Source organism: Poromitra crassiceps (assembly GCF_964638095.1).
Source record: "Poromitra crassiceps genome assembly, chromosome: 5".
NCBI lineage: Eukaryota > Metazoa > Chordata > Actinopteri > Beryciformes > Melamphaidae > Poromitra > Poromitra crassiceps.
This window is the reverse complement of record NC_139642.1, coordinates 49,978,200-49,993,318: the sequence shown is the minus strand read 5'-3', so window position 1 is coordinate 49,993,318 and position 15,119 is coordinate 49,978,200. Positions and strand designations below refer to the sequence as shown.

General features: G+C 46.2%; 1 protein-coding gene across 2 annotated transcripts; it reads right to left on the bottom strand.

Annotated features, from left to right (window-relative positions):
- Positions 1 to 1,189: 1,189 nt before the first annotated feature.
- Positions 1,190 to 14,265, bottom strand: relb (v-rel avian reticuloendotheliosis viral oncogene homolog B). Of its 2 annotated transcripts, XM_083636445.1 has the most exons (11): positions 14,018 to 14,265; positions 13,235 to 13,264; positions 12,783 to 12,982; positions 8,706 to 9,080; positions 7,016 to 7,182; positions 6,769 to 6,860; positions 6,511 to 6,642; positions 5,784 to 5,888; positions 4,754 to 4,969; positions 4,269 to 4,340; positions 1,190 to 3,374 (listed from the first exon to the last, which is right to left on the bottom strand). In XM_083636445.1, the coding sequence occupies exons 1-11, from the start codon at positions 14,049 to 14,051 to the stop codon at positions 2,845 to 2,847; spliced, it is 1,953 nt and encodes a 650-aa protein (XP_083492571.1). In that variant the 5' UTR covers positions 14,052 to 14,265; the 3' UTR covers positions 1,190 to 2,844. The 2 variants fall into 2 exon arrangements, with proteins under 2 accessions (XP_083492571.1, XP_083492572.1); XM_083636446.1 differs by lacking the exons at positions 12,783 to 12,982; positions 13,235 to 13,264; positions 14,018 to 14,265 and adding an exon at positions 10,225 to 10,264.
- Between the last annotated feature and the right edge of the window lie 854 nt (positions 14,266 to 15,119).

Below are 15,119 nucleotides of genomic sequence, written 5' to 3'. Positions count from 1 at the left end.
GCAAAATGTTTCTGGAGCTGTGTCCTGTTGGAATCAGTCCATTACAGCCATGCAGTGATGTCTCTAAATAAATAAACATCTGATAAAACTCTGACTTTATAGATATTCACCTGGTCTGTACCAGAAGATGGCCTATGCAGGGGTGTCAAACTCAATTTCATCCCGGGCCACATCAGCATTATGGCTGCTCTCAAAGGTCCGGTTGTAAATGTAACATGATATAAATGTATCTAGCCTACTTTTTTGCCTGTGATTCGATTATTGTTTTTTAGTAATAACTTGATAATTAATAACTAGCTCTGAAAGCAGAATTATAGGAAAGATAATGGCAAACAGACAAGTAGCCTACAATTATTAGAAGTAATTAGAATTGTATTGCACAAATTGTATTGTTTGCTAGCTCTCGCGAGCCACATAAAATGAGGTGCCGGGCCGGATTTGGCCCCCGGGCCTTCAGTTTGACATGACGTGCTCTATAGCCTAACTGACAATGTCCAGACAAGTCCAGACAAATCCGGCAGCAGGGTTTGGTATCACCTATTTACAAGAAATTGTGTGTGTGTGTGTGTGTGTGTGTGTGTGTGAGATCAAAGGTGTTGGCGGCCTGCACAGCATGGAGTTTCCCAGTGGCTGTTCAGTGCCGGTCAACAGTGACGGCGAAGACAGAACAGGTAACAGCTGCTCCTGTACAGCTGCAGATAGCCAGCCAGGCCTGACAGTGTTAAATATTTAACATTGATTGTCCTTTATCTACCGTTCTGTTAAAGAGTCGCTTTCTGGCTCAATAAAAAGCAGGTTTGTGGGTGTGACTGGTGGGGGAAAAAACACGTTTCTCGAGCCATGACTGTACTGAACTATAATTACTTCAGAATCAGAATTATTTTATTTGCCAAGGTATGTTTTCACATACTAGGAATTTGTCTTGGTGTGGTTGGTGCTCATGTAACATTGATAAGAAGTAATAATATAGGAGACATTCATATTGCATAATCAAATAATTGAATTGTATTGTGTATGCACATTTGGCTTCATTTATAGATACTTAGCAAATTTGTAATTGTGTTATGCAATGTATCTTTTTTGATACTTGATTTCCAGCGTTAATAGGCAGGGCTGTTCTTTATTATTGATCAAAAGACAGAAGAGGAGCCAATCTGTGTGTACAAGAAAGAGAAGATGCCAAATCGTGTTTGCTTTTAACAATCAAGTCCTCACTGAGCGAGATCTTTTTTCCGCTTACTTTGACTTTTTTTACTCTACATCATTTTACGAGTTTCCCGGGATGCCTTGGGCTAAGAATAGACCTGCTTGTCCGTGTGACTCAGTAGATACCACACAAACTGAACTAACACTATTAATAGAAAAAGAGAAATGGCACGGCAGATACAATCGTTAGCCTAGTTTCAGATGTGCAATAGCTCAGCTTGGAGAATGAAAGGCATTTAGATGCTGTGACTAAAAGCGACCACATGGTGTCCGATGACCATAAGCAACAAAGGACACAGTATTTATCTCTAATTTCTTGGGCAAACACGTCGTTCAAGATTCTCATCTAACATGAAGGAGATAGCATTGATATTCAAATCTCAGCTGCAAAAGAATAAAACAAAAACAAAACGTTATTTACGGCGTATAGTTCAAATAGACTTGCGTCACATTGTTGTTGTTCCAAGTGAGAGAGAAAGTTAGGAATGTGTAGGAAATACAGCAGGCAGCCAACAACGATCTGACACTTGAAAAAGCAGTCAAGCCTGAACATAACAGCAGCATCTTTATGCCTTTATCCGTTTTTCTTTTGAGGTCCATCTTTCTCCTTCCAAAGAAACTACGTTACCATGACGATAACACATTTTATTGTTGAGATAGTGATATCACTCAGTGCTACAGTGCGGGGGTGGAGCGAGTCAGACACATGACAAGCGGTGAGTGGGAATTTGAAAGCTTTAGCACAATGGCGAAACTCACAGGACAAAAGGAAGTAAGGACAGACAGCGCTATGGATATACGAGGACTGGTTTCAATATTAGTAGTAATATATTGTAACAGAGAAGAAAAGCGAGTTGTGCATTAAGAACAGATCCAAAACTAGACCGTATTTAAGACATTATTTGACATTCTTCAAATGTGGATTATAATCTAAAAAAGATCCCTTCACTACTGCAGACGACTTCCGATGCGAAGTCAGGTGTTTTTTCCCAAAATGATAAGCTGGACAAATTGAAAATACACACAGCCTACAGATACACACAGCCTACAGAGACACAAGACGACACACACACACACTTCTCTCGCCAATCATTTACCGCAGTTCATGGAGAGGGTTCCTCCTGTTTCCAGAAGAGAAGTTTCCCAGCTTCCCTTTTTCGGTGAGCTGGAGCTACATGCTAACTTGTGAGTTTCGAATCGCTCATCATGGCTTGTAGCCTTCCGGTTAATGCTAGCAGCACAGTGAGGACGACACCGGCCGCTCACAGAGACTCGGGTCTGGGAGGGCAGACATCTTGGAATGCCCCCGGGCAGCGAAGCCTTGACCAGCAAGGCCTTCGGACGGAGGTAAAGGTGCGGGGTTAATGAGCGGGCAACCGTGTGAAACTACATCTAAACAAAGGCACACTACACAGCTTCATCAGTCTTTTACCAACAACATAGTCTTTCCTTCCTGGCTCTAAATCCGTAAAGGTCAAAGTGGAGAAAGAGGGTGAAACTGAGCTGCATGATACTGACTGGCATAGTTCCTCTTCAGTCTTCACCTGAACCACCTGGGAGGGTACTGACTGTCCCTCCCTCATAGTTCCTCTTCAGTCTTCACCTGAACCACCTGGGAGGGTACTGACTGTCCCTCCCTCATAGTTCCTCTTCAGTCTTCACCTGAACCACCTGGGAGGGGCCGTCCTGCGACAAGGGCTCCGACTGCTGGATGTGGCTCTCGTTGACCAGGTGGTTGAACTGCACGTCATTGTACAGAGAGAAGTCCTGTGGGTACGGGCCAAAGTTTGGGTTAAAGTTCACATCCCTGATGGCAAACGGGACCGTGGAGTTGCCATCGGCCCCCTGGTCGAGCATGGCCCTAAACGAGGGCATTTCCAGCAGCTGCTTGATGATCAGTTCATCGGCGGTGCCTTCAAAGCCCTGGTTAGAGTCCTGGGAGGGCATCTCCAGCAGCTGGCTAAGGAGGCCCAGGTCATCGGTGCCTTCGTAGCTCTGGTTAGCGAGCAGGTTAGAGTCCTGCGCGGCGCTGTAACATATTTCCCCCAAAGCAGAGGCACCGGGCAGGGCGAGGGGCGGCTTCTCCTCCTGGACCAGCATGTTGTCAGCCTGGCTGAAAGGATGGAAGGGCTGCGAGGGGGACGCCTCCGCTGCTGCTGGACTTTGTGCTGCGGCAGAACAACAGGACAGCTGTTAGAGATCAACAAATAACTTGAACAAATATGATGGTACATTAGCTCATCAGGGAATATACTTTATGTCTGGGTCATGCCTTTCCAAGATTGACATTTTCCAAATCTTTGCCAATTAACAATAATCTATCTATAAAAGCGTGACCGTCTGCATGCGTGCGTTTCCTTCGTGTATCTCGAGAACCGTTTGTCCGATCGACTTCGGACATGGTGGGTGCGCTGCTGGGGACCCGACTGACCGCAGTGCCGAATTTTGTGCGATTCGACCAATCAGAACACAGTTTTGCACAAGTTTGCGGCAGGACTACTACCCGATGGGTACTAGCTACCTGGTGGGTAGTCGTCCTGGAGCAGGGGGTTGTGGGTAGTGTAGTCTTGGAGCAGGTGAATGGGCACTGCACTAGTAATAATAATATACTAGTAAGTAATAATATTATAATAATAATTATTATTACTTAATTAAAGTATAAATTTAAGACATTTGCACTTAAGAGGGGTATAGGCATGAACGTTTTTTGACGGTGTGTGTATAAACAAACTGATACCCATCTAATAGAATAGATGAACAAAAGATCTGAGATTTTCACAATATCTATAATATGTCTATGATAGAGCTGTAAAATGGGATAATAAACATTTAAATATTTGTATGTGACATTTTACAATAGGATTATGAGTAGATGGCAAGGGTTTATTATTTGCATGTTTAATTTCTAGTACAAACAGACTGGTCTGACGGGAGTCCGAGCCACCTGCATCATTGTCTCATTTAATCCTGTATTTGGTTACGCACATTTAAGCAAAGTCAAAAGGGAAGAACAAAGGTCTATTTCAAAAGAAAGAAAGGGAAGGACAAGGTCCAAGCCTCACCTGCTGAACACGGCCGCTCTGTGAAGCTGATATCTGTCTTTATCTTTCTCTTCCGCTTCACCTCATACGGATCTGAAACGGGATCAATTCATAAATACTTGAATTACTCGCTACTGTAGTTTAGTGTGTGGCATAAAATGATGCTGCATCCTGTTTAGAGTATGTGATTTTAAAACCATTTTAACCATCAGCAAAATGACAAAGCAACCAATAGTTGGGAGAAAATTTCTACAACTATAGGATGGTGTGGAGGAGAGAACGCTGTGTGCTAGGAAAACAAAACAAAGTGATATTGAAAGTTAGATGGGAAGAGATGGATCATATTTAAGCACGTCAAGCAGATTGTGTGCATTGTCCATGAGGTGTGGGAACAGTCAGTGCCAGCAGGGGTGATCAAACCACAGTTAATCTAAAAGCAACTTCCAACCATCAGATGACAGGTGAGCGAGCGAGCGGGCGATGCCTGAGGCAGAGTGGGATCTGACCTGGGTTGTGCGGCAGGTAGGTGAAGCTCACGGACTCGCTGTCCATGCGGTCGGAGAGGCGTCGCAGGAGCACGCTGACCGTCACCTCCTCCGTGATGTCCTGCTCCTGGTACGGCGGGCTCTTGAACACGATGGCGATCTGCCGGTGCACGTCCGTCTGGGCGAACTCCCCCTTGGCCTCCCACGAGCCTCGCTTGAAGATGATCTCTATGTCGTCTGTGGAGCCGCACGACAATACGAATGCACATTGAGAGATCAATGAAGCCAACGACTGACCTGAAAGCTGCAGCCCGAATCCAGGATTTTATTTGATCCTGGTTTGAATTATGAGCGGCAAATCTGAAGTGCTGCTGCCATTTTTATCTTTTCACATCTTTTATCTTTTTACAACAGCTAGAATTCAATTTCAACAAGAATATGAGGTATGAATTACATAAGTGTGAACAGAAGAAAGCTAATAGCATATAGAAAGCTAATATAACCAACTTTTCTGTCTCTTCCATAGCTTCAAGTTGAATTCCTTGACTTTAACTTGTAGTGTGGTAGGTTAATTAGGCCTAATTTTTGACTACAAACAACCATATCATAGAGACACTGCATGAAATAGGCCACGCCCATCACAGGGGAAAGCTCTCCATTCACTCCCACACACCAGCGTCATTTTCCTTGAATTAAACATAGCTAAAAGCTGTTGTGTGGTGGGCTGCGCAGACAACAAATGTAAAAAATCGCCAATTACAGTTTTTTTGTACTCCTGAGCAAAACAAGGAAGCCATTGAGAATTGGCAAGAAGAAAAATGTGGATCTAGCTGTCAAGGAAGTAAGTTGGAGAGTTCATCTTGTTTCCCCCCATTTTGGGTGTTTGTTCCTGAATGATGACGCGCACCGCAGTGTCTCTATACAACTAAAACTCTACTGGCTAATTTAAATCCTTTGTGTGTGTGTGTGTGTGTGTGTGTGTGTGTGTGTGTGTGTGTGTGTGTGTGTGTGTGTGTGTGTGTGTGTGTGTGCGTGAGAGATATCCCCTCACCTTTCTGCACTTTGTCACACAACATGTAGATCTCTGTCTTGCCAGTGCAGGAGCCGCTGTACAGGTTGAGACAGGTGATCTTCAGCTGTGATGTGGTGGTGGCCTCTGTGAAAGACACACGCTGAGCATCAGCTGGGCTTTTCAGGAAGGAAACACATTTACATATCTCTGGTGTTGGGGGCCACATTCAGATAGGATCCGTCGAGACGTAGTGGCCGCTGCGTGTAGTGCGGTGAACCAGGAAAAGACGTTTTTAAAAGGCTGTAGGTTATTTTGAAGCTTTAGTTTAAGTTCTCTCTTTTTTTTAAGTTTAGTTTCAGTTTGATATCTGCCATTTCATACTGATCACTTTAACTCGTATGGAGCGTGATGAAACTGATTGAAACATTTCTGCTGAGTGCTGAGGCAGGCAGGCTTTCATTGACAAACTAACCGGAGGATTTTTATTGTGAAGAACAGATATACAGCCGCGGTTTGTGAGAGAGAGAAAGAGAAGAGACGAGTGAAACAGAGCGAGCAGAGCTGTGTGTGTGTGTATGTGTGTGTGTGTGTGTGTGTGTGTGGGGGGGGTGGGTCGCTTATACCGGAAAACAACTTTCACACTCCAAGGCATTAGACCGCTTTCCGGGCATTTAATGGTAAAAAGCGCATATGTGAAAACGGCTTATGTGTGTGTATGTGTGTGTATGTGTGTGTGTGCGCGCGCACATGTGTGAATTGCTCTTACTCTTGTCGTAGACGGGGTTGGACACCACAGGGCTGAGGGAGTCCTTCCTGCTGTCTTCCCAGTCGAGCTCACACTGGAAACACAGACGCACCACATTCATGTCCATGTCCTCAATGCTCTTTGAGTGGCCGGCTGAGGGAGAGACACCAAATAAGAGAGTGATGGTTAACCAAAAGGTCTCGTAGAAACGGACGGACGGATGGATAATGAGGTGGCTGCAGAGTCATAAGGTTGCATGTGTGTCGGGAAACATCTCACTTCTAAAGGGGTCGATGTTTTGGCTTCTTCTCTTCTGAAGTGACGCGTCCAGCTCTTTCCGCCTCACACACTGGATGCCAAGGTTGGAGAAGCTACAGGGTGAGACAGAAAACACGCAGAGACATTTAGTCTGCACATACGCTGTGTCAACAATGCCATGAAGAGAAGGATACGGGGCATGAGGTCAATGCAAATATATATATATATATATATTAGTCTATAGAGGAGAAGAGGAGGAGATATGTACCTGTGTCGTCTGTTGCTGTGAGGGTTAAAGCTGACCACACAGATTCCCGAGCCTTCGGGACAGTCTTTACCCACAAGACAGTGGGGGTGCGGCCGGTACGGCAAGTCTTTGGTCACCAGGGAAATGGTGACGGTCACCTTCTTTATGTGCTCAATGGGGCCCTGAATCTGCAAAGGGGGAAAGGCACCGACAGAGACCGGAGGAGGAGAGAGAGAATGTGGGAAAGAAGTGATGGAGAGAAGATACAAAGAGGGGGATAACAAAGAGAGAACAGGGCCACAGTAAACATATGGTCTCATATAAGTGGGCCTAACAAATATGTCACCTTATATTGACCTGAATATAATAGGGTCAATATAATCTTAACGTCAATATAATCTTAACATCAATATAATCTTAACATCAATATAATCTTAACGCAATCATTGGAATTAGGAAAATGCTTAAATGCAAATACTAAGATGCATAATTTCCATCAGTCAAAATCTGATCAGTGATGTACGAGATATCGCACACAACACACGGATGAGCAAACAAATAATGTGGTGTGCCCCACGGGCTAAACAACAACAACAACAACAAAAACATGCTTATTAATGTGATTTTTTAAATGTTGGAATACAACAGCAGTATAATGCCTCATTTCCCCCATGTTTTGTCAAAATCCCATCAGCAGAGTCCAGGGTATGTCTCATGATGGACAAACAAACAAACAAACTGAAGGAGACTGATCCATAGTTCTCCCCCCAGTGTTATGGAGGGGGATGACAAGAAATAGACTAATTACAGATACTTGAGTAACTAAATACAAATTAAATCTGATCAAACGTGGAGATCCACTGCCTTTCGACCGACACACAGTCACACAACCCTCGCACTTCTCAGGGGGTTCACCTAGAACCCCCCGTGTAACCGTGTGCTGAATGTGACGGAGAACGCGGAGCCATGTTTGTTAGAGCGTGGGGGATAAACCATCCGTCTTTGACCACAATCAAGTTTGGATTTGTGGGGACTTTCTATTTCTACCCACATCCTTGCTACGCTCTCTCGTCTCCATCAGTCAGTGCAGAAGGGTTTGGCCGCGGCGCACAGTGACACAAAACAAAAGAAAACGTGGGTGACGCCTCCCTAATCCGGGACAGAGAGTCCTTCCATGTCCGAGACACTCAAAAGATACCCAACACAGTATGAAGCATCTGGAGCAGGCGAAGATACCGGCTTGTAAAAAGTCTATATATTATGTGTCCACACAGGTTTGATACTTGTACTAGGGCTGAAAAATGTACAATTGTTTTCATTGTCGAGTAATATGTTGATTATTTTCTCGATTACTTGTTGGAAAATGTAAAAAAAAAAAGTCGATCAGTGTTTCCCAAAGACCAAGATGACCTCCTCAAACGTCTTGTTTTGGCCACAACCCAAATATATTTAGTTTACTGTCAGGGAGGAATAAAGAAACCAGAAACGTTTACATTTAAGAAGCTGGAATCAGAGAATTTTGACTTTTCTTTCTCCTTAAAAATGTACTCAAACTGATTGATTATCAAAATGGCGATAGTCGACAACTAATCTATTAATCGATTAAAGGTGTAGCAAATGTGACTGGAAAAAAAGAAGAAGATATTCTGGTGAGACTTCATTGTAACGTGTAAGCAGCAGCAGCAGCAGCAGCAGCAGGCTGGAACAGTACCTCTATGGCAGGTTGAGTCTTGTTGCTTTCTGTGGTGGACGCTCCCAGGATGCTGCCGGCCGACCGCCCCTCGCACTCGTAGCGGAACCTCATGCCTCGCTCCTTGGGCTCCTCCACCACCACCAGCTGGGGCTTCTCCAGGATCCGCTCCAGCAGCTCCGTGTCGCTCCGGGCGTGAGAGATCCGCTCCAGCAGCTCTGTGTCGGTCCGGGCCTGCGAGGAGAGCGCGCCGGGCGCCTTGGAGGCCGCCGGACACGCGGGGCCGCGACCGCGCCGGGACGCACCGCAGTGAGGGGCTCCCCGGCCGGGGTGAGGCGACGCCATTTCCCTGGAGCAGGACGACGGCTGCAGGGGCTGGGGGAAGGAGCGACTCACCTGTGTGAAGAAAAGAAAAGAAAACATGCATGTTTATCAATGAAATATAAACGCTCTATGGGTGTAACGGAGACTGAGTGAAAATAAACAGCCAGACACAGAGGGATGTTTGAATATGATATTTAAAGTGCTTTATGGTGAGCAAGTTATCTCACCGTCGACAAGAGCACCGAAACCAGGTTAGTGTGCATCATTCCTCCATAGTCCATACATGCACTTTCTTTCTTTTTTTCCAGATTTGTCTCCTATTTCCCCCCAATCGTACTTGGTCAATTGGCCCTGCTGTCCCGGTTGTTGCTCGCTCCACCCCCTCTGCTGATCTGAGGAGAGCTGGAGACTAGCGCATGCTTCCTCCGATACAAATTATGCCGTCGCCAGCTGCTTCTTTTCACCTGACAGTGAGGTGCTAGTGCAGCGACCAGGACTCATACACCCCCCCCCCCCCCCCCCCCAGACACAGCCAATTGTGCCTGACCAAGCCAGAAGTAACGCTGCCGGGAATCAAACCGGGGTCTCCATGGTGGTAGGTGGGTGCGTTTACATCTACACTACCCAGACGCCAAAACATGCGCTTTCTATCAGTAGATATAATTGAGCATGTGTTGCTCATCTGACTCCCCCGCTAACATTTAGCGGTTTTAATCTGCCGTTACACCACAGACCACCAGCCTTTCCCCTTCCCCCTCAAACACATCTCTCTCCCTCTCCTCTCTCTCTCTCTCTGGCACTTTTACTTTCTCTAGGACGTCTCCAAGGCTCCCTCCTCTTCCCTTCTCACTTTCAGTCCAGCTCGGCCCAGCATGGACTCACAAAATTTGAGGAAAGGGGGGGGACATCGAAAGGCATCGGCAACAACATGTTAGCGTAGCAAAACAACATACTGTAACTTTAACTATCATTTCTATTTGAAGATGAAGCGTGTTCAGCAGTAGAAAAGCAAACAAGCCCACAGAGAACAAAGCAGAAGGAAATAAGTTGACCTCTTTGTCAGCTCAGCCGACTGAAACCCTGTTAAACGACTGCCTCAGATCATGTGTCACACCATCCTGACGAGCCACAGATGTGTGTGTGTGTGTGTGTGTGTGTGTGTGTGTGTGTGTGTATGTGTGTGTCTGAGCGAGTGTTCTGTCAGTGTGGGGCATACCTGTTTGTCTAAAACACCGCCAGACAAAAGCTTGGGCTGACTGATCTGGAGAACAGGAAGCAGGAAGTCTGGCGAACACAGCGTGCGGATCCACCAATCGGAGGAGCCGAGCGCGCAAAGAATGTGACCTTCCACCCCGGGGGGGGGGCGTGGCCAGCCAGGAGAAAGGAAGGCAAACCGAAAGTAGGAGTCGGATTACGGTCTTTCCGATCCAGGACACGCCTCCTCTCTCCCCCTCCTCTGACGAGCCCTCCACACGCAGGGAGGGGTGTGTTCGCCTCTCTCTTACTTCACAGGCTCACGACACAAATTAGAACTACTGTAATATAGAATTCACAAACAAATCAACATTTAAGATGTGCACTGAATCATACAGAAGGATCATATGCTGATAAGAAGGGGAAGCCCTTCCTACGCTGCCTTTCTGTGGAGGGTAGAGTGCTGCGGATCAGATTACAGCCTCTGATCTGCTCTCTGTGTAAACCACGTGCTTTACTGTAAGAGCCGGACCTGACTAACCGTCTAACGACTCTTCACAACAACAAAACTGACAAGCAAGCAAGCACGCACGCACGCACGCACGCACGCACGCACGCACGCACGCACGCACGCACGCACGCACACACACACACACACACACACACACACACACACACACACACACACAAACGCCACTGCAGAGTTTCTTCCATCCATCAACACCAAATCCACAATAATCCCCTGAATGAAAACTGTACAGTCACCTCTTTTTATATCCCAGTAGAGAATAATCCCAACGACAACTTCCCTCCTTTGGTTTGTCAGTAGTTGAATATGAACAAGCTTTTGTGCACTAGGTAAACAACGACATAGAGTAACCGAGGTGTCATGACCAGACCACCCTCCATCATGACCTTTACTGTCAGTCAGAGATACAAATATAATCACAATCAACCCTGCCCACAGAGAAATGTGGTTTGTATGCCAAATTCCCTTATAACAGAATTGTATGTAGACAGTCCATTTCAGAAAAAGACGTTCTGAGAAATACTAACACTCCAATGGCATAGAATGAAATGTATCTGTATTTAGTTTGTTTTGCCAACCCCCCCATTAGTGCCGGCAGCTGCCATGAACTATGACATTAGATAAATGCATCCATTCAAGAAGAGTCTTTTGATGATTATAACTACAATATGCAACTATTTCTACATTACAATAACATTAAATAAATAGTATGGTACTAGTATGTGTGCACAAGCATAAATCCCCCCCACACACACACACACACTCTGCTGCCCCCCCCCCCCCCCCCCCCGGTTTGCCGGAAACTGCCGACTCTCACTATTTCTATCTCTTTCGCTCACTCCAACTACAGTACATGCTGAATCCACGACTGAATGCAGCAACTTCACGCCCGTTCTCTAGGCGTTGTCCAGAGTCATTCTGAGAAGAGTAGGAAATCACTAACTGAAGTCGAAGTATAAACGAGGCAGGTGGTTGACCCAAAAAGTGAAGTACTTTATAACGCTGCATCACACGATCACTCCTGGAATCACAGACTGACGATATATAACAGTGTTGAGTGTCAAAGCGCTGTGGATTTTTCCTTTAAGATGCACTCATCTCATTCTTCCCAACTGCCATCCGCCTCTTCAACGAGACCCGTAAGCCCCCACAATACAAATCACGACTTTATCACTCCCTCCCCCAACAATGCCCCCTGAGCACAACCGGCTCAGTAACAGGCAAGGCTCCCCCCCCCATGTACATGATCCCACTGACACTATCCCCCCCAATTCTATATAAAGGACTTTTCACTTTGCACTTTATAATTTGAGATTATTTTTCTGTATTGTTCCGTCTTCTACTATTGATGTGACCGATGCGCTGCATACTTGCACCGAGTCAAATTCCTTGTTTGTAATCTGATTACTTAGGCTGGCTTTACACGGTGAAACTTTCACGCAACTAGTTGCAGGTTGCAAATCGCATGAAGCATAATTTTCATGCAACTTGACATTTACACAAAGCAATTCAAAAATAATCACGTCTCTTGCAACACGGTAGTTTGTTTCACTATGACAGGCTAGCTAGATTGTAATGATTCATCTGTCATATTGTTTTTCCTTTCTCTCTCTTGCTACAGTAGATTATATTGTATCAAGTGTGGCGTGTCATTGTAACTTGCATCTTTGTATCTTATTTTGAATCGTTTTCTAGCTGGATAATATCAATTCAGACAAGTTGTATCAGGTTTTTCTTCTGCCACTGGCTACTTTCTTTCATTATGGCTGTCCTGGAGAATAGGAAGAGATCCATCAGTGCATTAATAGCCTACTTATCAGCGTTTTGATTGGCTGTTGCATGAAACTAGTTTCACAAAGTTGAGAGTTTTGCAACTGTTGCAGCTGAGTTTCAGACAAGTTTCAAGTCTGTTGCAGAGGGCTTTAGACCATGCAAATCATTTGCAACTTTAGTTTCAACCAACTAAAGGATTGTGTGTAAAGCCAGCCTTACTGTGGCTATTAAAGTGAATCTTGAAAAACACAAAGGTAAACTTGAGTCCGGTCCCTCACCTGGGGGGCCGTGCCTCTTGCCACCAGCACCGGCTGCGATGCAGGCGGGCCGCTCTGCCTCAGCATCCTGTGGTTCTGGTCGAGAGGCTGACAGTGGAGGTCTGCAGGGGGGGGAGGAGGCCCGGGGAGGCAGCCGCCCGAGGGACTCTGAAAGCGCTCAGAAACACCTCCGTCCTCGGTGATCAGCTCTTGGATGATGTCTGCAACACAGCCGATGCGAGACAGAGAGAGTGAGCAGAACCTTACAGCGCTAATATGTCATATCATCAAAACAACCCAAGAGGAGAATGGAGGAAGTAGAGACACGACTGACTGGAGACTCATCTGCATGTCACACATGAGTTCTTCACACAGGTCTAACGCCTCACACCCTCTAGCAGCAGACACGTGCATCACTGTGGTAAACAAGGTCAGACTAGTGCAAAACAGATGGAGAGAGAGACTATACTCACCCAAGTCTGTCTCTACCCGTACTGCAGGAGCTACAGAGAGAGAAGGCAAACTGTCAGCAAATAAAGAGCAAGACAGCTGCACATGTTAGGAGTTAGAATGGTGTGATCCGATCCAGGCAAGTAGGGTGTTGGCTCTTTCTCTTAAAGGCATAGTTCACCCATAATTGAAAGTTCTGTCATCATCTCCCCCTCATGCCAGTTAAACACAGATGAAGTTTGCCCATACAACACACAGGGAAGGTTGCCAGAGCACCACTCCAAGCAGCCTTCTCCAAAACAACTGAAGACTGAGTTGGACCAAAGATCATTACACATAAATTGATTTGCAACAAATAATGGTGTATAACTAGGTCTATTCACAGTGTGATTGTTTGGCTGTCTTTGTTTTGGAACTCTGAAGAAAGCTCCCCACTGACTGAGATGTTTTGGAGAAGGCAAAGGCACAACCTCCTTGTGTGTTATATATCGGACACACAAACTTCACCTGTGTGTCATTTGGCCAGAGGGTGAGGAGATGATTACATTTTCTCATTTTTGGGTGAACTATTCCTTTAACAAATCACATGCTGAAGACGAGTGATGTCAGTCTCTCTCTCTCACACACACACACACGCACGCACGCACGCACACTCACACACACACACACACGCACACACACACACGCACCGCCACACACACACACACACACACACACACACACACACACACACACACACACACACGCACACACACACACACACACACACACACACGCACGCACGCAGCTGGGAAATGACAACATACCGGGGGTGCCGTTGAAAAGGTCCATGTCTCTCATTGCATACGAGATGATGAGGTCAGCGGGCGGATCACCAACTTTTCCCCGTGCCGTCCTCTCCTCTCCTATCGTGCCAGCCGCGATCGTCCTGGATCCAGTGCTCTTTTACGCCAGAACAAAAACACTTATCTTCCGCCTTTAGTCGACTTGTCGTGAGTCCTTGTGATAAAAGCTGTCAAATAAATTGGACACCCATACCTAAGTAAGTCGTGTTCATCCGTGTTTGAGTCGGTGTGTGCCTAACGACCGTCGCCATGTGTTGTGTTCTGCTCCAAGCTGTTCAGACCGTTTAACTGTCGTTTCCGCACTAACGTTTTAGAGTCACGCCAGTCACGTCTTTTTGCCGAGACGTGACTGGCTGTGGATTTTGGGGTGTGGACATCCCCTCACGTCACGGGAAACCCCCCGGGGCAGGCCGCCCTGCTTCCACACGCCACCAGGACCAGTGTCAATGTTTACTCATTGAGTATTCAAGTTCATCCAGTTGGCTGGGCACATCGATTTGATTGCACTTGCAACCTTGCGATTGCCGTTAGTTATCTTCCTACTTCTTATCCCTGTATATTGATGTAACCGCTACGCTGCATACAGACACTAAGACAAATTCCTCGTATGTAACTTGCATACTGTGGCAATAAAAGTGATTCTGATTCTGACATCATGACCTAAGCATTTTCCATTGTGCCGTAACCTTACGAGCTGCGTTGGTCCTCCCCTTTTTTCACCAGCATGTAGCTACCCCTCTCCTCTCTCACATGTCCCACACCCGCTTCCCCCCCAATACAAGTAGAACGTCTTGGATATTTCTCCTGGTTGCATCATGCGCCTTTCATCATCCACTCTGGCCAGAAGGAGCGAGAAGTGACAATTCACCATTTCATTGATACTAAACGGCACCAATCAGCTCACTGCACGTCGAGGAGTCTCGTGTTAAAACCCGAGTGTGTTCCGTCCGTTCCGTCTGTGTCGTCATCATAATACCAACAGACTGTAATGTTATCATTAGCCTACTACTGCCTCGAAAGTTTGCAGGCGCAGCACCGCCATCTACGGGCGACGGGAAGCACG